A 21,957-nucleotide genomic window follows, 5' to 3' on the forward strand; every position below is an offset into this window, starting at 1 on the left:
ATTAGTTGCACAATTTTTTACAGCATTAATAATTTAGGTTAAATGTTAATTTATAAAAAAAATACTATAGTTCATTGCGAATTCAGAAATATGTATACAGATATTATAAATATAAAATTATATTTTAGAAATTAACATAAATCTAGATTAATAAATGCAGTAGATATTGTTTATTGTTAGTATATGATTCCTAATGCATTATTAAATGTTAATGAATTGGACCTTACTGTAAAGTGCAACAAAAATGATGTATCTTGACAGGAAAATGACGTGATAAAAAAATCATGATAATTTCCATGAAAAGTCTCCAAAACACCACGAAACAGAGAAAGAGTCATACTTACAAGTCTGTGGGAGCCGTCATATTCACAACGTTCAATTTTGCCCAGGCTGCCGTCAGAGAAATACAGCTTTTCTGCTTTATGGTCAATTGTGAGTCCGTTAGGAGTGAATACATCCGTGCTAATGATGGCTTTCATGTTATTCCCTGCAAGAGTGGAGCGCATGATACTGGGGCGCTGCTCGTTCCAATTGGTCCAAAACATGAGGCTATAAAATACAAAGGACAGGAAATGAGAGGAATAGATGCGATTTTACAGACAGCACTATAGAAAAATTATTCAATACTGTCGTCTGCCTATATTTTTAAACCCGTTGTATGGGACTGGGGAATATCACCGACTTCACAAATTGTAGTGGACAGAAAGGCCTCAGGGCCTGTTTGACATTTCCTTTTAAAAAATTCCTTTCACAGTCTAATTCCATGGACTAATTGAAAATTAGTGATACATGCTGACATTCTATGCCAATTAATCATTTCAGGTTAGATTCTAATTAACAGCAGTCCGTAGTCCATTTGAAAAAGTGCCAGATAACCAAGTAAGCATATTCTCTCCAAGGTTGAGGGTTTAATGTAGTCAGTGAACTCAGGGTCGGCACATCTTTCTGAATATCAATGCTGTTCATCAGTCTCAAATGGTTCTTTTAGATGGGATATTTAAGTGCATATACGATCCATTATGTCTGGAGAGTCGCTAGTTTGCTCGGTAAGGAATAAAAATGTTCCATCCACAACAAATTTCACATGGTGCTTGGCTCATTGGAAGAGGTCAAACTAATTAAAATGTTTTCCTTCTTGACTGATTGACATTCCATATATGTCAGTTTTCCTGTGTGTGATGAATCAATTTGCTCTCAATTTTAAAAGTCAATATGCTTCCTCCTGACATAAAAATCAATTTTGTTTCACATTACGTGTCGACAAAGGTTCGTCTGTCAAGCGAGTGAATGTATCCATTTTGTTTAGACTATAGTGAATGGAATCTTTCCCTCTGCCGAAAAACAGCACCATTTGCACACCAAACATCATTGGTTCTCGCATGTCACATGACCAATGATGGTGCATTTGGGGTGTTTTGAAGAGCAAATAACCATTTCAATGCACATGACAACAAACTCTCATCTGAAATTATATAAAATTTCAGTATGAAAGTATTGTCATTGAACATTTCTAAAAAGCAGTGTCAATGTCATTTTTGTAATTTGACAGTGTTCTTTACAGACTGACAATATCAAATACCCAAGTGAGGCTCAAAAAACGTACTTTTGACATTCATCCAGGGCCAAGACATGGGGATGGTCATCCTCAGACATGGTGACAACAGCTTGCCTGGTGAAGGCTCCTTGTCGGCTCTGGTCTACTGTGTATCTGCTGATGCTTGAGGTGGTGGAGCTAGTCCAGTAAATCGTGTCCCATGCTCTGTGATAAGCCAAGCCCTCAACCGAACCCACATCTGGAGAGCAAAACAAACTACAGTTTGACCATGCTTCTTTCCCACTGGCTAATGACATATTGAAACCAGTCATATGGAAAGGTGATGTAATAGTATGTTCTCTTTGATGTTCTTTTTTTTTTTTTTTTTTTGTTCGTTTGTGCTAATACTTTCAACTTTTTTAAACATTCATAGCTCAGTTTAAGAATTTTTTACAATTATTTTACTATTATGATTATACCATCATACTGTTTGATATAGACCATGGTAATGAATGAATGTTATATTTTTTAATGAAAAATATAACAAAAAACAATGGTGTTCACACACACGCACACACACGCGCACACACACACACGCACGCACGCACGCACGCACGCACGCACGCACGCACGCACGCACGCACGCACGCACGCACGCACGCACGCACGCACGCACACACACACACACACACACACACACACACACACACACACACACACACACACAGGCAATGTTGGTTTTCTTTTTGATACTGAAATCACACAGTGAGTACGTTCATTCAGAAAACCATAATAAATCAAAGTGACATCTCACTAAGCACTATAAAACTGTAAGGTTTTGTCTGCTGTCAAGTCTAAAACTTCATCAGTTAAATAGCAATTGTGTTTAACTTAGCAGAGGCTGTAGCTAAAAATGCCACACTTTGAAAAATCTTAGATACTACTTTATTAACAGTCTGCAGAAATCCATCACTAATTAATCATTCACAATAAAAAGTGCCTGACAGCTTGCCTTTGCAGAAACTGTTAGAGAGGCTAGGGAGTAATTAACAGGGGATGTATGACTTAATTAGGGAAATATGGATTATTAACACCCTCACCCTCTCCCGGTGACAGAACGCAGAGAGTGCATGAGTGTTTGTATGTGTTTCTGAGTGTGCATGTAGTCTAGGTGGCTGGGATTGGCTTTCATCTCTGGAAAAGTGAGTGAGCTCAAGTGTGGAAACGCCATCAAAAGAGCAGGCTCATTTCAACCTGTAGTCAACATCACTCTCTCACTCTCTCTGGCTGCGGTACTTACGCTCAAAATGGATAGAGGTAGAGGATATCTCTGTGAACGTTACAGTGTGGTAGCGGTATGAAAAGTTCAGGTGAATGATCAAATGCACATTTTGTTCAAAAACATCTCAATGCGCTACATATTCATCAAAATATCTAATCTGTACATTAGGTCTTGAAAAAAAAATGTACAGCTAATTTTAATTACAGACCTTACATCTCAGTCAAATCAGGATTAATGTTATGTGCATTTTATGCTAAAGTAATCACTTGAAAAATGTGCATGCCATTGTTTTAATTTAATTAGTTAATTTTAGATATTAATAATGCATTTTATATTTAACTAGTTTAAAAAAAGTAGTGTATTCAACAGCAATTTAGTTTTAGCTGTAATACTGAACCCCCCCAAAAAGAAGCATTGATTCTATTTGCTGTAAATTATATTTTGTCATATACGCTAAACAAAGGCAAGAGAGAATCAGAAGAAGACCCCTTTTATTATCCCCAAGAGGATAGAGATGGCAAATTAAGTAAAAATGAAATATGAAAAGGTCTAATACCCAAGGAGCAATGAGGTTAGTTAAAAGAGAATTCAGAGAGTACTGTAAGTGGATAGAAGCACTAATCATGCAGCACATAGGCTTTCTAAGTATATCTGCATCCCATTAACTTCAGCAAAGTGAAATGAGCTGGGATACTAAATACCAAAAAGGCATTCAGGACTTTATTTTTCTCTGTTTACATAGGACAAAGAAACTGCATTTTGATAGTTCATGCAAAAAAAAGAAAAAAAGAAAAAAAGAAAAAGGGGAAAACATAAGAAATAAATTAATCATTTACTCAAATTGTTTTGTTCTAAAGCTATATGACTTTCTTTCTGAGGACTGAAGATTATAAGCTTTAAAAAAAAGAAGCATGCCATAAAAGTAAATTATGACAAATACAATTTTTGGGTGAATGATTTCTTTAAAACATCCCCTGAATTTCTGCTATCAATCATGAAGAATTTCATTCAAGAATTTCTGGTGTACATTTACGTTATTGCAACATTCTTCTTATTTGCCATTTGAACTTAGTTATGTTTGCATGCGTTCTGAATAAGAAATTACGAAGTGAACAAGCTATAATAAGTAGGCTAGTACATGAGATTTTTGTTGTAAAAAAAAAAAAAAAAAAAAAAAAACACCGCCAAGATTGTCTCATTACATTGTAAATGGATAATACACAGTCATTAGGTATATTAGGTTTTCATTGTGGGCCACCATCAGACGTGGATATCGATCGCGGCTGAAATGTCTGCCGTATATAGCATACATGAGGAAATCAATAACCATATTCTGAACTTTCCAACAGCAGTGACAGGCAGGATCTTGAAAAATATCACCCCGCTTCCATTCATATTTCTGTTACAGTTTGAGGACGGTGGAAATGAGACAAGCGATTTTAATCCATCAAGAATCCATCATGGAAAAAGATGCAGTGTTTTAAACATCTTTTTTGACAGTTAAATTGGTCCCACTTAGTTGTGGAAAAATGGAGGTAGCTATTACAACACTTTTACTAGATGTTGGATGCATGGAGGCCTTGCTGTACATCACAGGCAGTGCCACTTACGCTTTCCAACAAATGGCCTTTCACAAATGGCTGCTAAGAGGCTGGAATGGTTCTAGTGGCAGAACATTAAACAACATGTGGGCCACTGCAATGAGTCTGCATCAGGACGACGAAAGGACCAAACACAAATGCCCAAATCTGTGGAAGCAACATCTTTCATGATCATCAAAAGACTAGCACAAAACCCAAACCAAGAAGCAATTAGCAGGACTTTCCAAACACCCCTTCATAACCATTTCTGCAAGAAAGCATGTACAATAAAACCAACTAGACTTACTGTCTACTATGACTTGTCTTCCTGACCAGTCATCATTGATCATCTGAATATTCCCAAAATGGATGTCGCTGAAGAATATGCGGTTGTGGTGTGAGCTCTGTTGCCGATAATCGAACGCCAGGGCGATGACGTTCTTGAAGTAATCTGGGTTCTCAAAAGGTTGGAGAGGGGAGTTAAGATCACTCTCGTCAGATAGGTGGATGCTCTTCAAGATGGTCCTTTCAGAGTAGAGAAGATAGCCCTCATATCTTTGGCAAGCAAAGCCATCTTCGGCTAAGTACCCATGGGCACAGGAGCAGGTCCTTCTTCCACTGCCCAAGTGAAAACACAGCTGTTGACAACCTCCATTGCTCCTTGCACACGGGTTGGTGCCTGCATGCAAAAGCATAGACAAACATCACTGGATGCACATTACGATAATCAGAATAAATCTTGTTCTGTTTCAAGAAAACATATGTGGCATAATAAAATAAACTCATTAAGTTGAAACCTCAACCTTTCTCCCGGCCTCTGTTAAACACTTTTACATCCTTCAGGTTGACGCCAAGACCACTTCTCATCGTCACGGCGTCGTTGGCATCGCTCTTGAATCCGCGCCGGATTGATCCGTTGGCGTGGGCTCTGCAATAGACGGCACAGAGAGAGAGAGAGTCTGACATTGGCGTAATGGTGGCAGTTTTCTAATTAAAAGCAGCAAGACTCATTAAAACGCACAGAAAAGCTGCTTTAGCGGCAAAGCCGAGAAAACGTCACCTTGGCGATGACTTGCGGTACATCCTATTTACATAAGGCCAACGGAGGCTGCCTGGGAGATGACATAAACATACGGCAGGCCTCATAATAACCTTGCTCGGAAGGGGTTAATCCGTTGAGACTGGAGCAGCTGGCTCCGTGGGCCACTTTGGAGAGTGTAGCACTTAGTAAAATAATAAATTACCTGTCAGACCAGTAGATGTAAGCCCCGAACACAGCCACGGAGAACAGGTCCACATTGGAGGCTGACAGTACAATCTCTCGGCCCTCCCCGGTTTCAAGGTTGATCCTTTCTATCTTGTCGGTCCGGGCGTCGCTCCAGTATAATCTATTTTCCTAGAAAGCAATTTGAAAATGAGCACCTCTCCCTTTGAGCAGCTCTATTTTATCAGCATCAGAAGAAGGGAGAGTGAGCGGAGCATCAGGAAGTAGAATCATGTCACCCTACCTCGTAGTCAATGGTGATTCCATTCGGCCAGGCAATGCCAGAACTGACCAGGGTCACTTGGTCAGAACCGTCCAGTCGTGCACGACCTATGCAAGGATTTTTCCCCCACTCGGTCCAGAATAAGTAACTGTTAATTGGAAAAATCTGATCCAGATGACCATTTTAACAATTAAAGACCTTAAAGGAACAGTTCAGCCAAAAATGGAAATTCTGTCATCATTTATTCACTTTAAAGGGATAAAATTAGCTGTTAATTTACTCATCCTCAGGCCATCCAAGATGTAGGTGACTTTTTTTATTTTCTTGAGGAGAACACTAAAGAAGATTTTTTAGAAGAAACTGTGTTCCTCTGTGACTCATATAATGGAAGTCAATGGGTGCCATCACAAAAAACATATGCAGACAAAACAAAATACCTGCAGCTCTTGACGATACATTAAGGTCTTAAGAAGTGTAACGATCGGCCAATAAAGAAACTGAACATTATTTACAACATTTTTTACCTCTAATCCACAGCCTTGGCAAACGGCCCTGAGCGTGAGCTTTCTGTCCCATAATGACGTATGCGCGGGAGTGACCTCACATGTGAGCTGACGCTCTTTGTTTGAGGGAGGGCGTGTGTTCACCAGCAGTACGAATGGATAAAGCTGTTTAAAAGTACCAGTCATCACAATGGCTGATGATTTAAATTATCTCGATGTAACACTAGACAAAGTGTTGCCTGCAGTTTACACATGGCAAGCTAAAGACTATGTACAAAAAGCTGCGGCTCAGCAATGGAGAAAAGCTGGGATCTTCAGTCAGGCAGCTGCCTCAACGATTTCTTCGAGTTGTGGCATTGCAATGTTCCATTCGTGACAACAGAGGCTCTCTACTAGAGACCTCTGTCTCCCTGAGGCTTGATGACGTTCCCCTGCCGCTGCTTCCTCGATCTCTCGCAGTTCTTGATCAGAGTATTCTGGTTCAAACAAGTATGGTTGTGCAAAAAATTCCACGTTGTCTAGTGTTACATTGAAATCATCAGACATTGTGATGAGCGGTACTTTTAAACAGCTTTAGACGTTCCTACTGTTGGTGAACACCCTCTCTGTAGTAAACAAACAAAGTGTGAGGTCACTCCCGCACATACGTCATTATGCGACAGGAAGCTCACACTGCAGACTGTTGTGAACGTGTTCAACGTGCTCAACGTGCTCATTATTTACAAAAGGACCGTTTGCCAATGTTGTAAATAATGTTCAGTTTCTGGCATAGACCGATTGTTTCGCTTCTTAAGACCTTAATGTATCATCATGAGCCGCAGGTATTAATTTTGTTTTGTCTGCAATGTGCATGTGTTTTTTTGAATCTCACAGTAATAGCACCCATTGACTTCCATTATATGAATCACAGAGGACCACCGTTTTAGCTAAAAATCTTGTTTACTGTTCTGCTGAAAAAAAAAAAAAAACACTAACAGCTTGGATGGCCTAAGTTTGAGTAAATTAAAAGCAACTTTTCATCTTTTGGTGAACTACCCCTTTAATGTCATTCCAAACACATATGATTTTCCTACAAAAATCTGAAGACTCCAAGCTTAAAAAAGGATGCAAAAGTATCATAAAGTGGTCATTATTTTGAACTGAATCTTTTCAAAAAATCACTTTAATGCAAGACTTCAGAAACCTTTTGAGAGAAAAAATTGAATATTACTAAATACAGTATTGACATCAGCCTTACAACAACTTTAGATTCATTAGAGAAGTATGAATCATTGTGAACAAATCATTCTTTTGAATTGAATCAGTTCAGTGAACTGTTTGATTTGATTCTTAAAACTTCACAAATCTGTCTGGTATGGTTCTCAATGATTTGGTTGTAGCCGTTAACATTGAGTATTATACTTTTATGATACTGTTTGCATCCCCTCCGAATCTTGAAAGCTTCCCCACTCACTATAAAATTACATTTAATCATTTAGCAGACACTTTTATCTAAAGGATACAAGGAAAAAGTAAAAGAACAACCAGCACAGAATTCCTACGTTTGTGCTGACAGAAAGTAAGCTGTATAGGTTTGGAACGACATGATGGTGAGTAAAAGATGTCAGAATTTTCATTTTTGGGTGAACTACTCCTTTAAAGTGTATAACTGTTGTTACACCACCAAGGAAATGTCATTCAAAGTTTGACTCAACTGGGAAAGGAAAAGACAGCTTTTATAGCCTTAGGCTTGAATGGGAGGCTCTTTTTTTGGATGTCTGGGATTTAGAGGATCCCACTCCTGATGCTGTCTGCTGTCAGCAGATATTTGGTAGATGGGTTAACATGCTCATATGTCTAAAACTTGTCTTCTCAGTGTGTGATTCTGATTGTAGGGTGTGAAGAACAAAATCAAGGCAAACAGAAAAAAAAAAGAAAAAAAAATAGCATGGAGACCATAGATTTTGATTCTAATTACTGAAAGAATACCATAATGGACTACAAAATGGGCCTGTGACTAAATGGAGATGCATTTATGCTCGGTTTAAATTCTTCATTTGGTTCATTAGAGATGGCCCAAGACATTTTAAAGCCAATTTGTCAGCAAAACAGTCTTAGGCAGATCACAATACGTATTTGACCTTCAAAGGTCAAAAATCCCCTGCATTTTCATTTCTCAAGAGCTCATTGTATTATATGGTCTAATGCACTTGTATAGTTCCCTAAAATTTACTCAGTAATTTGCAAAGTCTTTCTAAAGATTTATATTACTGAATAGCAGACATGGCTGAATCTGATGCATTGTCTCAAAGGCATGTGACGTACCCTCTCTGTGGATGCACTGCAATGGCTCTTGGCTGATCCAGCCCATCTGATATTACAACTGACCGGTAGAGACCATTTAGACGAGCAATTTCAATGAGGTTGAGGCCATGGTCTGTCCAGTAAAGGTTACCTGGTTAAAAAAAATAAATAAATAATAATACTTCACAAGATTACTGTTTTTATTGTATTTGAATTGTATTGTATGTTATTATATTATATCAAATAAATGCAGCCTTGGTGAGCATAAGTATTTGTTAAAATAATGTTTTCCCCAAAAATATAAACAATTGTACTAAACCTAAACTTTTGAATGGTAAAATGCAAAGATTTTATCTTGAGAAGTGCTGACATTATGTGCTGAGCAATACCATTTATTGAAAAACTATACACAGACAGATAGTGATAGAAAAATGGCAGCATTCCATTTTTATAATGATGTTTGTGTCTAACCAGCAATCCAATCGACTGCGATGCCCTCCACTCTGTTGATGCCAGTGGTGATAATGTCTTCCCTCCATGTCTGATCCCTCTTGGCTCTGGAGATCCGGTTTAAACCCATGTCTGTCCAGTAAATTGTATCATTGCCTGTATGAAGGAGGACATTTTTATTCACATTAAGAGCAAAGCTGGTAACACAAATAGTGTCTGAGAATGCATCTCAGAAGCTTTAAATAAATAAATAAAGCAAGTAAGCACAGGGCAGATATATCCTGGAAACGTCTTATAAGGTTTGTAAGAGATCCCATAATAATTTATAATGCTTTTCAACAGTAACAATAACTACAGTTGCCAACGAGCTTTTTGTAAGGGGACATTCAAAGTGACAAACAAAAATTGTGTAGCAAACAAATCAAACATGATTAGCAATGACTAAAAGATTGTTTAGACAGAAGCACGCTCTAAATGTAAATGGTATTTTTGCCCTACAACCGAATGCGGCAAGAGTAGTTATTTACTTGCACCCTACTGTTATTACTGAATTTACACAGCTAACGGATTTCTTACATGTGACAACAGCCAGCTGGAAGGCCCTCATCTGTTTTATGCTCCAACAAGCTGCCTCTTAATAACATGCAAATGGTATGCATGTGTAATCAGCTGTCATAGGCTGAGTCGGACTGGGGTTTTCTTCACCTGAGATGCGCTGATTCTGGTGGTAGGCGAGAGTATTTGCATAGAAACTCTCTGACCATCTGCCTCTATTGCCCTGCTGCTGAGATCAGCAATTCTGCCATGTTTCCCAACCCACACCACGTGTAAAAAAATAAATAAATAAAAAGACCTGTCCATCTAATGACTTAAGGTGAATTAAGGTGACTGAATAATTGTTTGAATACATATAAACATCTATTCAGTTTAGAGCAGATAGAAAGGATGAACTACGCTTTACTCCAAGGTAATGATTTTCTTGCTAAATTATTTATTGACAACAACACTATACTACTACTAGTAGTATATAAAATAATAATAATGATAATAATAATAATAATTAGTATTATTACATAGAATAATAGTTTTGAATTAATAATAATAAGACAATTAATAAAATAATAACAATAGTTTATTATTATGCAGAATGATGATGTAATGAATTAATAATAATAACGTAATATTATTATTAATAATGAACAGTATTCATAATTTCTTAATATTTACATTATATTTTTAAAATAATATAAACATAATAATAAGATAAAATATTTAAAAAGGTATGTTGATATACATGTTTTAATTGATTGACAGACCTAATTATTATTATTATTACTAGTAGTAGTACAGTAGTAGCAGTAGTGCTATTTTACTTTACATAATTTAAATAAATAAATAAAATGACAAAATGTATAACATATTTATTAAGATAAAATAAATAAGAATAATAACAATAATACAAATAAATGCATTATATCTAACAAACAAACAAATAAATAAATAACAGTAACCTTACATCGTCTGTATAGTGTACTTATCCTTTGCACCAGCTCTTAACTGAATGGAATGGAATGCTATATGGACTGTATTTTCAGCACAGTGTTTGTTGGTTGTTTGTTTATGGGAGGAAACCCATGAAGGAAATGAAGGAAAGGTCAGGTCACATTTGAATGATTACAGTAGGTAGTCTGTGCTAATGCATGCCTGTACGTGTTTGCATGTTTATGGAAATGTCTCATATTATTGACTGTTAGAATGATAATTTGGTACCATCACATGTGGACTGCCCCCTTGACGCTCACTTCATTTATGCCACTTGTCACCACAAAATGATCCACCAAAACGGGCTGAATAATCTTGCATCAGACCACTGTCAAATTAACCTCATTCAGAGAATGAATAATGCATAGTATGACAACAACCCCTCAACACCATCAGCTTTGTGATCTCAGCACTACTTTCATTTGCTAGATTATCTACTATACTGCTTTCTGTCCCTTATGGTTCTAGCAACAGCATATGAGACACAAAAGGGAATATTTATCTGAGTTACTGTTTGCATCAACTTGTTTAACCAATCTGAGTGGTTTATCTATTCAACATGTGATATGGAGTCTTGTAGAGTCCCTTCTGATCTGGTATAAAACTGTGTAGCTAATACAAAAACTGTAGTAGATCTGACAGCAAACAACATTTAAAAAAAGTAATACAGAGAAGGCAATACATGCCTTATCTTTGTTGTGCACACACAGAAGATTCAGAGAGTGGCTCTAGTGAACAGAATAGAAGATAGCAGGACTGCATGAAAATACCTGCATGAAAGTCCACGCCAACAGCAAACAAGGTGCCGCTGATGGGCATCAGTGTCTCTGCGTGGTCACTGGGATCCAAAGCGATTCCACGTATCCCCTCATGAAAAGAGTACATCAGAAAAGAACTCAAGCCTGTGATAGACAACAGCAAGCGAGAGATGTTAGATTGAGGTCAAATGAACGTCACACAGTTTTCTTTAGACGCCTTCCACACAATAAAACAAGTAACTAACTGAAAAAAACAACATGAATTGTTATTAAGACTGAACATTCATGACACCCTTCTAAACACAAGGACACGTGTCACGACTGCAGCCTACCTTCACAGGAGAGACGGTCACTGCGCAGGTTGTAGCCAATGGTGCAGGCACATGTACGTGTGTTTTCAGATGTGGGCAGACAGAGCTGAGAGCAACCACCATTATTTAACTGACAGGCATTCCTACCTGAGAGACCGCAATGAGAGGAGACAACATGGTGATGAAATTGTCTTGAAAATAAGTCTTGAAAACTATTTGTGGAGAGAGGAGACAACTGCTGACTGTAGTTGTTGGTCTTCTCCTTCTCTGACACTTCTACATTATTGCAAGAGAACTATTCCAAACCGTATTGAAAACATGTATATTTCTTATACACAGAAACGTGATAGGTGAAGTTTGAATTCCAATCTACTTGAACAGCCAGATGAAACAGAAAAAAAAATGACTTTTTTTAATACATTTCCTGAACCCCATTAATCTCCCATTGCTCATCCAAACAATCTTTTGACATTGTATGACGATTTTAAATATTGTCATTATACTTAAGCCAAAGCAAATTATTAAAAATGTATCAGGAGGAAAATATATAATCTGTATTAAGATGTGATACATGTCCACTAGTTTGAAGTTTTGTGGGTTTTGATATCCGGACTGTTATTTCGAAGTGTTTTTCTGTTTACATTGCTCCCAGTGTTTACTTCTTGTGTTTTACTTTGTTCCCATAGTTAAGCCTTGTTATTTTATACTTATTATTATTGCTAATGTGTACATTACTGTTCATAAGTTTGGGGTTGGTAAGAGCATATGACTTATGCTCATACCATGGCTTACATATATATATATATATATATATATAATATATATATAACTGTTTTCTATTGCAATATATTTTAATTGTCTTTTATTCCTGTGATGCTAAAAGCTGAATTTTAAGCAGCTATTACTCCAGTGTCACATGATCCTTCAGAAACCATCCTAATATACACATCTGAAGCTCAAGAACTGTTTTCAAATGGTAAATGGACTGCATTTACTGTTGAACTGTTTTCAACTGAATAGAAAGTACAAAATAAATCTTTTGTAACATTATAAATGTATTTATTGTCATTTTAGTCAATTTAATGCATCCTTGTTAAATCAAAGTATTAATTTCTTTTTAAAAAAGACGTACAAAACATTTGAACTATACAGTAAACCTGAAGAGAAACATTTTCATTTGAAAGCCAATTGACATATAAACTGCTGTTCTGATATCTTTCCAAAAAGCAATTTCACAGAGATTGTTATTATACAAAACCCATGTCCTACTGTTAAAAACTAGGGCTGTCAAAATAATATAATGATAATGTTTAATATTATTAAAAAGCTGAATAATTTTTTTAATGTTTTTTAACTTGAGGAAATGAGGGGTTAGAAATCATGGGGGCCCTCAGGGGAGATTAGACCCTCCATTGCCCCCCTTTTCGGGTATTCAGAGATCTCTTTACTTTACTTTGTGCAATCCATTATCCCTTCCACGAAATTTCCAAAAATTCTCTGTTTCTGAGGCATGTCATTTACTCTTTTATATGAACGCAATATATTAACAAGTTCGGTCACATTGGTCTGGTCATAATTTGGGATATCTTTCCTCAATTTATGAAAGGTGTAAGTGTTGCCATCAAGTCAAGATGACTTCACACTCTTCCCGGAAGTCTTACTCTCGTCTTAATTGTATAACTGAAAGTGAAGGGGAGGGAAACTGCACCACTGTGTATTGGCACAAGCTTTCAGGGAAAGCTCAGCTTGCACATCTACGACAGTAATAAGACAGCTCCGCATTATGAATAGAGAGGCTAATTGCTGCCGGAGAAATTTGGTGGCTGGATAGATTTACATTTGAGCCCGTTTAATGGTCATTTCTTATTCAAGTCGACAGTTTAGTGGGATCCACAGCAATGCCGTTAATGGATCTGCCATTAGTGTGAATTATTTGCAGAATAATTCACAAAATGGAAAACCAATATCTGAATATATCTCTGCTTAGGAAATATCTCTAGAAAACAGAAAACAGTTGACTTATTTAGAGCTAGCAATTTACAAATAAATTAAACAAGATAGTATAATGCTCAAAATGTATGGTCTTGTTTATTTCAGTACATTTGTTTTTATATGCTACTTAAAGACCCCATGAAGTTCAATACAAAGTGTTCTGTGGCTTGTAGTCTATGTCTGTTCATTTTGAGGCTAATAACTGCTTGTGTAGCCCTAAACATAGACTTAATTCACAGATATATGCATTTAAAATGAGCAATTTTTCTCTCCCAGGAAAAGAGTGGGTTTTTTAAAAAACATTGATGACTCATATTAAACTACATAGATCCAAAATCCAAACATATGCTCTGTAGAATGGGGATGTACTATCAAGTAGCTAAATCATAGTACGTGTTTGTGACTCAGCTAAAGCCTACAGGCTAAAAGCGACAATATGCGCAAAGCACGTCAACACTGGAAAGAAATGCAAAATCCCTTCAGTTAGTCATTTCAAAGACAGTCACTTGTCAAAGGATTTTTGAGGCAACATTGACTGTATCACGGCACACCTTTCTGACCATCTCTGTCGTAGACCTTCATGTGTACCACTCCACTGGTCTTATTGCGCAGCACCACCGGGTTACGTCCATCCCGTTTGGCGACCGTCCCCAGCTGAGCCAGATCGTCATCTGCCCACCACAGCCTGCCACCTGGAAAAACAGATGAATTATTTATTTCCCAAAGTCACAGAACCAGATAGTCTGACAGCCAATGGAGGCACATGCCATTATCATTTGTTTGTCCTTTTTATTCCACACGCATATAATCCGGTGGTTTATTTGGTGCCAAAACTATGCTACGCTACAGTGTACGGGTGGGCGAGGGAGGTGGTTGGAGAGAGAGAGAGATAGAGCGAGCGAGCGAGCGAGAAAAGTAAAGAGATAAGACTTGAGCATTATGCATGTTCCCTTCCCAGTGTGAGTCAATGAGGCAGAGCTCAGGGCAGCCTGGCTACGTGCCCTGGCTGAAGACAAGGGCTCTTCATTCACAAAGCCATCAGAGTGCATCTATTCTCACAGTGGCGCTGCAGCTAGCAAGCCCCTCGTGTTGTTTCCGCTCTGTAAGGCTGAGTGTGCCACAAAGGGCCTCAGAGATTGTCCTTGGCTCCGAGCCTAGACCATATCTGTCTGCTGCAGGAATACAGGAGAGCAGGAGACAGTCGTAGCTGTGCAACCGTAAAATCAAACACATTTTTGTATTTGTAAAGAAGGATTGAATTAACCGAATGACACTGAATGAAAAGGCTGAAAAAATAATCAACAAAATCAGGTTAATCACAGTTCCCATCAAGAGACCGTTAGTATGTGATTGTTACATTAAAACTGAAGTGACTTTGGTTCAGATTTGCAAAGCTTTCTCCAACTAATTTTTGAGATTTTACAATAGTAACAATAACTGAAGCAACTATACTGTTTTAATGGAACCATTGTGAATTTTAATATAGGGATATTAAAACAAAACAAGTGTTACATGAAAAAATAAGTTTTGGGTCGGTACGATTTTTAAAGAAATTAATACTTTTATTCATCAAGGATGCGGTAAATTGGTCAAAACTGACATACATTTATAATGTTTAATTGTATTTCAAATAAATGTTTATATATATATATATATATATATATACTGTATATATACTGTATATATATATATATATTTCAATTCATCAAAGTATCTTGAGAAAAAAAGTATCACAAAAAAGCACAACCGTTTTCCACATTGTGCCACATATATTTCCACAATGTTACCAAATCAACATATTAGAATGATTTCTGAAGGATCATGTGACATTGAAAACTGGAGTAATGATGCTAAAAATTCAGCTTTGCCATCACAGGAATAAATTAAATTTTTAAATATATTAAAATATAAAACAGTTATTTTAAATGGTAATACCATTTCACAATATTATTTGTACTGTATTTTTGATCAAATAAATGCAGCTTTGAAGGGCATTAGAGGCTTCTTTTAAAAACATTAAAAAAATCTTACCGACCCTAAACAATCAATGAATATGTACATCTATAAATTTCGCCCTAAAAGGCTGTCTCTGCAGGCAGCTCACTTAGTTTTAGAACAGAGCAGTTGCCTACTGCATGATTCAACTCTTTCATATGTATGCAATGAGTTCAAGCACAAATATTTTTCAACAAGATATTCATGTCTCCTCCATAAACCAGAACCAAATAATAGTGTCATTTAGGCCACAGAGAGTCTCCAAGCAGATATTTGCTTTTTGTAGTGAGGCCAGCTGTGTATAAATGACATCCTACCCTGAGCAGCCAGTGGCGTATTTGACATTCAAGATTGCTTGCATAGGTCATCACTGCAGTCAATATTAATCTTTACCTGTCCAGGGTGAGAGACATCAATGATTGCTTCTGGGTGTAATGTCCATTTAAACTGTTTGATCACAGAACAACACAGGTCTTAAGGTGACACACAGCCCACTAAACAGCAGCTTGCACTTGCCTGAGTGGTCACATTCCATTAAAGATTCTACCAGGAGGAGGTGGCAAGACTGAATCCTGTCAGGAAAATTGCTTTCATTTCTTCAGTCATCATGCTCTTCAATTACTGTTTCACGCTCTAATAACGGATGTGACTTTGATGCAAGGTGGCCATTGGATTTTTTTTTTGCTTAATAATGATGCCGCATCTTTCAAACAGCCGCCGCTTGTATCGATCTGCTGATCATCTGTCTCTGCCGAGTATATTTCCCTGCACAGCTCTCTGTAATGATAAGGCCTGTCCCTCAACACAAACTGCAGGGTGGTTGATTTTACCGTGCCGGGTGGCTGAAATCATAAACCATTTCCGTTACAGCAAGACCAAAGTACATTTACGGGGACATCAACTGATAGCATGTTATACAGGTTAACCTTGGCAAATGCCCTAATTTATGTTGCTTTTGCTAGGAGGGAGATAGAGCCGACAGAGACTGAAGATCTTATCCCCCATCATCACATGGAAATCATACAGCCTAATGGAAAAGTTTGTTTCATTCATGTTCAAAACTGTGAACAGTCTACCTGTAATTTTGAGGAGATAAGCAAATGATAAGCAAACAACTATGATCTGTGCCAAAAAAGGAGAAGAAACCTGCCTGCAAAACTATGTGCAAGTGTACACACGTAAAAAGCTGTTTTAAACATTTTAACTGTTATTTTTGAAGGATCCTCACTTTACAGCATTTTTACACAAGTGCCCAATACTTTACACAGTACTGTAGTTTTTCAGGCAGGTTTCTTCAAGCGTCTGATGATGATGGTGATGATGGTGATATCAGATCTCCGTGTGGAGCATGCCAGCTGTTGTCAGACTCCTTGTGCATACAAAAATATCACTGGATTATTACAATTAATGGAAAAAGGAATGTTTGGAAATGTGAACCGATATTTCTACTGACACACTAGAGCAAAATACATAAATAACTGGCTTAAAACCATTTTTTGAGTAAAAAAACTAACGTGCCTAAGACTTTTGCATCTTATATATATATGAAGTATGTATGTGGCTGTTACACACATTTTTGACTTCTTGTGCATAAGAGCTGAAGGGGAAGTAATGTATTCCAAAATTTTCCCTCTTTATGCTGAATCTGACTCTTTGTTCTCTGATGACATTCTCATGCTGCATATTAATATATACCATTCTTTTAGATCTCTGTGGGTAACCTGCATGGCAATGTGGCGTATGCATTATAAAAACACAGACTGCCGGTGTTTGAAAGAAAAGCAGTGTTTTGTGTGCTTGGAAGGGATAGCTGTCTTATCATTCAAGTATATGTGCAGAAACCCAGTCTGCTTTACTTATTACAAAGATAACATCAATCATACTGAGACTCTTTCATCTCCTCGCCTTGTGTCCTTTCGTATTCACATTGAGGATGTGATTACTTTATATTTTATACTTTTTAATCAACTGCATAAGCATGGTAAGGTACATATGCTGTACATCTGCAAGGCATTAAGAGAAGGAACTGATCTTATGCCATTGTTTGACTGATTCATATTCAGCATGGAAGAGGGAAACATGGAATTCTAAGTGAAATTCCACTCATCACCCACTTATCCACCAACTCAAGAGACTGCGAGATCATCTGCCCACCTGCATGCATATGTAATCGGCCCCTGGCCATTCAGGCTCAAAGATGGTCTTTCCTTTATAGAGGTGTGATACAGCTTGAAAAATTGTAGAATTGATCCATAATACCACTGGCATGTGGTGAATACTATATTGATAGTAATAAATACTTCTATTCAGCAAAGCAGCATCAAATTGATCAAAATAAATACTTTTGCATTGTTATAAAAAAAATCTATTTCAAATAAATCCTGTTCTTTTGAACTTTATATCCATCAAAGCATTATAATAAATAAATAAATAAAAAACATTAAGCAGCACAACTGTTTTAAACACTGATAATGAGAATTGTTTCTTGAGCACCAAATCATGTTAGAATGATTTCAGAAGGATCATGTGACTGGAGTAATGGCGGTTGAAAGTTGAAAACTTTGCCATCACAAGAAAAAACAAAAACTTGTAAGCATAAGAGACTTTAAAAAAAAACTAAAAACATTACAAATTCATATAGACCCCAAACTTTTTAATGATAGTGTATACACACGCACACTATATGGGCAGTATGGACTAAATCCGCATCAGAAATGTGATGTAGTAGAAAACTTTCTACTAAAATAAACAACCATCTACTGCATTTCTGTATTCATTTGTTGGACTAGGAACTATTTGACTCATATCCTAGTGTAGTCTTCCAAGAAAGGGCATAGCAAGCATGTTCAGTACAAACACAAAAAAAAAAAACAAAAAAAAACATGCATACCAAAAACACATATCTGGCAGTTTGTCATACTATAAACGAGAAACATAACTGTCCACCAAACAGACTCATAGGTTTTTGCAGAAGTAATGGAAAGCATTTCCTCAATGGAACAAAGGCCTATTAATTGTGATAGATAGCGGCTACTGAAAGCATCATTTTGCTGTTTTGCTGTACAGTGCTACTTCTTTGAAAGTAACCCATTAGTCTTTGTGGCAGCCTGCATTCTGCTCCCAATTTAATAATGACTCAAACTTTGTTTAATTAAAAGAGTGTCACCACTTCTTACAAATTGCATTTGTTTTTTCAGCTCATCATAGCTGCTCTAAAATAGAACGTGACTATAGAGGTTTTCCAAAGATTAATACCTTTGCAGCATGCAGACAGTGTAATCAGTTAAAACAGGGGTTTAGGGAAATAAATACATGCTAATGAATAATTAACGGGCATAAGTTTCCACCCACAAAGACAGACAGAGAGTAATGTGAGAAAACATGTCAGATGACATTGTACATTGAGAGTGTAATACATTTAGGCAAAGAGAAAGAGAAATGGTCTAATATAAAAAAGTAAAAGCGCACAATTACAAGCTTTGCTGTATTTACTGCTTTCATTTGAAAGTTATGCAACTCTCTTCCCTTCCAATGCTGCCAGCATGACTGACTTCTTTATAAACCCTAGAATTACAGCTTCTGGCCAATGTTTATAGTTGTAATTTGAGTCATACAGTAGGCCTAAAGTGTGTGATTAAAAATTGCATTGAATAAAATGGATATCTTCCAAGACAGCCTTTATTAGCTTGGTTTATATAAAGCTAAATCAATCAAACTTCTCCACTTTCTAAGATGTATGTTTACGCTCCTCAGGGAGCCAACGTTTGGTCTTTATTCTCATTCTATGATGGGTTCCCTAGGGCTAAACGGAAATTGTTAAATCTATTTTTGACAAAAAGCCTTTATTTTGTCAGTCTTTACCAATCTGAAGCAAAGTAGCTGTGTCACACTTGAGTCTAATATATCATCATAACTAATTCTGATCAAGTTCTGCAAATTTTGACATAAAAAGACCATCTGACCTGGGAATGTAACATTACCAACCACAGTTTGTTCTTTTACCCAGACATTTAGGGATGGTAAATCATGACTCCTTTAAATACTGGGCCAGCAATCTCTGTGAGCAGAACAGAAATGACTGAAAATGTAAGTTGACTTTTTTATGTATAAAATAAAGTACAGAAAAATAAACATGGAATAAGGGGAATATACCATTCTTATCTAGTCCAATTATCTATTAGGGGTGTCCCCGACTATGGATTTTCATAGTCGAATCAGAATCGTCAAGTCTTGCCGATTAGTCGACTAATAGTCGAATCATGTGTATGGGGGTGGGGCTTTAACATTTCAAAGCCGCAATGTACAGAAAATCACACAAAGATATAGAAGAAAATGTATAAAAACATTTTGGATCAATAAAACTAAGAAATAACATAACTCCAGAAAGGCCACACTGCAGACAGGATTTGCATTTCACATGCAAATCAAATTAAATCGGCTAAATTACCTGTGCGAGCAGGCTCTAAGTACAGCACAACATCGATGCACCGAAAAAATAAACAATTCATTTACTAAATTTACTAGCCACAACTTTGTCTTTTTAACTTCAGAAACAACAATAAATGCTAAACTGGAGTGGCAGTCTTTTTAGCTAAAAATGTTCACAGCATCCAAAAATCTAATTAGAACCGGCTGAAAAGTTTTGAAATCGCTTGTACCCTACCTGATCGAGAGGAAAAATCCAGTCTTTCACTCTGTGTCCATTGGAGTCTTTTGTGCGCGTGGATAAAATACATTCTAAAACACTTAACGTGAAAAACGTTTAACGACTTAATATCCTAAAATAGTTCAATTAAAATATCAAATTATGTAAAGAAAATGCTTTACTATAGGAGGAACGCACTGCGTTCATATTCTGGGTTCATCTGCTTATCTGCACATACAGTGGGTACGGAAAGTATTCAGACCCCCTTAAATTTTTCACTCTTTGTTATATTGCAGCCATTTGCTAAAATCATTTAAGTTAATTTTTTTTCTCATTATTGTACACACAGCACCCCATATTGACAGAAAAACACAGAATTGTTGACATTTTTGCACATTTATTAAAAAAGAAAAACTGAAATATCACATGGTCCTAAGTATTCAGACCCTTTGCTGTGACACTCATATATTTAACTCAGGTGCTGTCCATTTCTTCTGATCATCCTTGAGATGGTTCTACACCTTCATTTGAGTCCAGCTGTGTTTGATTATACTGATTGGACTTGATTAGGAAAGCCACACACCTGTCTATATAAGACCTTACAGCTCACAGTGCATGTCAGAGCAAATGAGAATCATGAGGTCAAAGGAACTGCCTGAAGAGCTCAGAGACAGAATTGTGGCAAGGCACAGACCTGGCCAAGGTTACAAAAAAATTTCTGCTGCACTTAAGGTTCCTAAGAGCACAGTGGCCTCCATAATCCTTAAATGGAAGACGTTTGGGACAACCAGAACCCTTCCTAGAGCTGGCCGTCCGGCCAAACTGAGCTATCGGGGGAGAAGAGCCTTGGTGAGAGAGGTAAAGAAGAACCCAAAGATCACTGTGGCTGAGCTCCAGAGATGCAGTCGGGAGATGGGAGAAAGTTGTAGTAAGTCAACCATCACTGCAGCCATCCACCAGTCGGGGCTTTATGGCAGAGTGGCCCGACGGAAGCCTCTCCTCAGTGCAAGACACATGAAAGCACACCTGAAGGACTCCAAGATGGTGATAAATAAGATTCTCTGGACTGATGAGACCAAGATAGAACTTTTTGGCCTTAATTCTAAGCGGTATGTGTGGAGAAAACCAGGCACTGCTCATCACCTGTCCAATACAGTCCCAACAGTGAAGCATGGTGGTGGCAGCATCATGCTGTGGGGGTGTTTTTCAGCTGCAGGGACAGGACGACTGGTTGCAATCGAGGGAAAGATGAATGCGGCCAAGTACAGGGATATCCTGGACGAAAACCTTCTCCAGAGTGCTCTGGACCTCAGACTGGGCCGAAGGTTCACCTTCCAACAAGACAATGACCCTAAGCACACAGCTAAAATAACGAAGGAGTGGCTTCACAACAACTCCGTGACTGTTCTTGAATGGCCCAGCCAGAGCCCTGACTTAAACCCAATTGAGCATCTCTGGAGAGACCTGAAAATGGCTGTCCACCAACGTTTACCATCCAACCTGACAGAACTGGAGAGGATCTGCAAGGAGGAATGGCAGAGGATACCCAAATCCAGGTGTGAAAAACTTGTTGCATCTTTCCCAAAAAGACTCAT

General features: G+C 37.4%; 1 protein-coding gene across 1 annotated transcript in view; it reads right to left on the reverse strand.

Annotated features, from left to right (window-relative positions):
- The window catches only part of lrp1bb (low density lipoprotein receptor-related protein 1Bb), a 308,255-nt gene that overhangs the window by 67,051 nt on the left and 219,247 nt on the right, over positions 1-21,957 (reverse strand). The window contains exons 33-43 of the mRNA XM_084421996.1: positions 14,274-14,414; positions 11,752-11,877; positions 11,432-11,563; positions 9,141-9,275; positions 8,691-8,820; positions 5,905-6,031; positions 5,641-5,792; positions 5,200-5,324; positions 4,704-5,075; positions 1,604-1,793; positions 345-549 (exon numbers count right to left, since the gene is read on the reverse strand). Of these exons, the coding sequence (XP_084278122.1) occupies positions 345-549; positions 1,604-1,793; positions 4,704-5,075; positions 5,200-5,324; positions 5,641-5,792; positions 5,905-6,031; positions 8,691-8,820; positions 9,141-9,275; positions 11,432-11,563; positions 11,752-11,877; positions 14,274-14,414 (1,835 nt within the window). The remainder of the gene's footprint in view (positions 1-344; positions 550-1,603; positions 1,794-4,703; positions 5,076-5,199; positions 5,325-5,640; positions 5,793-5,904; positions 6,032-8,690; positions 8,821-9,140; positions 9,276-11,431; positions 11,564-11,751; positions 11,878-14,273; positions 14,415-21,957) is intronic.

This window comes from Rutilus rutilus (assembly GCF_951802725.1).
Source record: "Rutilus rutilus genome assembly, chromosome: 10".
Classification (NCBI taxonomy): Eukaryota; Metazoa; Chordata; class Actinopteri; order Cypriniformes; family Leuciscidae; genus Rutilus; species Rutilus rutilus.